Source organism: Camelina sativa, chromosome 1, assembly GCF_000633955.1.
Source record: "Camelina sativa cultivar DH55 chromosome 1, Cs, whole genome shotgun sequence".
Lineage (NCBI taxonomy): Eukaryota > Viridiplantae > Streptophyta > Magnoliopsida > Brassicales > Brassicaceae > Camelina > Camelina sativa.
The window spans coordinates 16,462,994-16,464,428 of record NC_025685.1 but is presented as its reverse complement, the minus strand read 5'-3'; the positions used below and the strand labels follow the sequence as shown (position 1 = coordinate 16,464,428).

Here is a 1,435-nt window from a genome sequence, read left to right as displayed (position 1 = left end):
TTCTTCTCTATCACCCTGTGTAATCCCATAAAACGGGTTAGTGTTAAAAACGATGCAAAAACTTTGTACTTCAAGTGATCACTGATTTGATGATGGTACTTACACTTTTGATGGGTATTTTCTCATAAGTTGTGAAACTTCCATAAGAAAAGGAGCCAACAGAGTATTCTGATGCTGAAGATGCCATCGATTCTCTCCTCAACTTGCTACTGCTACTGTTGGTATTCTTCTTGCATCCTTCACTTTGAGGTTCTTTGTGGAACGAGCTCTTCTTGTGGAAACTGTTGCTCATTCTGTCATCAACTTCTTCGGCCTCGAACTTAAGTGCAGAAAGCTTTTCTTTTGTCAGATTATCTACTGGTACTACATCCTCGATGATGGTCTCAGCGTCTGGTTCAGGAGCAAATGCAGCCATAGGTTTTACCTTCTTAACGTATATGTAAGCAACCGCTGCGAGTATAGCCAGCACAGCCGAGGACATAACTATCAAAGCCTTGACTGAATCATTATCAGACCTTACTTCAGGATGAAGATCATCACTAGTTTCTGCTGCAGTTTCCTCAAAAGCTTCTTCTGTTCCACTTTTAGCATCAGCTTTGGCTAAATCATTATCAGCCTTGTTAGTAGAACTTCCTTCAAGATGAAGAAGATCATCACCAATTTCTCCAGAACTTTCTTCTTCTGATCCACTTTCAGCAGCAAGTATCTCACTCTCTCTTTGCTGGTGGAGATTGATGGCAACGGATTCAACATGCTGGTTAATGTAGATAGCTTCGGATATATCTTCTTCCAGCTTCTCCTGGTCCTTTTTGGATGAGCCTGTTTCAAGCTCTTCTTTAGGACTCACCTCAGACTCTCTCTGTTCTTCAGTGTTCCACTTGAAGCCATTGTCGGAAAGAGCTTTCAAGTTCCCTTCAGTTTCACTTAACTCTATATCTGTGTTCCATCTCACCTCAGTCTGTTCATCAGATTCATTAGTTTCTGCATCCCCATCTGATTTCTCCTCTCCTCCACTCTTTAGGTCAGATCCATTGATAGAACCATCCTCTCCATAGACATTGACAGAACCACCCTCTCCATAGACATCTTCTCCATAGACATTGACAGAACCACCCTCTCCATAGACATCTTCTCCATAGACATTGACAGAACCATCCTCTCCATAGACATCTAAAAGATTGGTTTCAACTGTGCTCTTCTCTTGTAATGGTTCTTCATTGACAGAACCATCCTCTCCATAGACATTGACAGAACCATCCTCTCCATAGACATTGACAGAACCATCCTCTCCATAGACATCTAAAAGATTGGTTTCAACACTTGTTGGCTTGAAAACAGTATTATCCTCCAGAGTATATGTCAAGTTATGAAATTGGAATTGACCATATTCCTCATTCCCTCCTCCAAGACTTGAGATCAGCTTATCCATATACAC

General features: G+C 41.3%; 1 protein-coding gene across 3 annotated transcripts in view; it reads right to left on the bottom strand.

Moving 5' to 3' along the window:
• The window catches only part of LOC104792437, a 4,689-nt gene continuing 3,298 nt past the window's right edge, over positions 45 to 1,435 (bottom strand). For 2 of the 3 annotated variants that reach the window (XM_010518586.2, XM_010518591.2), the window contains exon 3: positions 45 to 763. In XM_010518586.2, coding sequence (XP_010516888.1) covers positions 71 to 763 — 693 coding nt within the window. In that variant the 3' untranslated portion in view covers positions 45 to 70. Of the gene's footprint in view, positions 1,004 to 1,435 lie in introns of all 3 variants that reach the window. The other variant, XM_010518598.2, reaches the window with a different exon arrangement.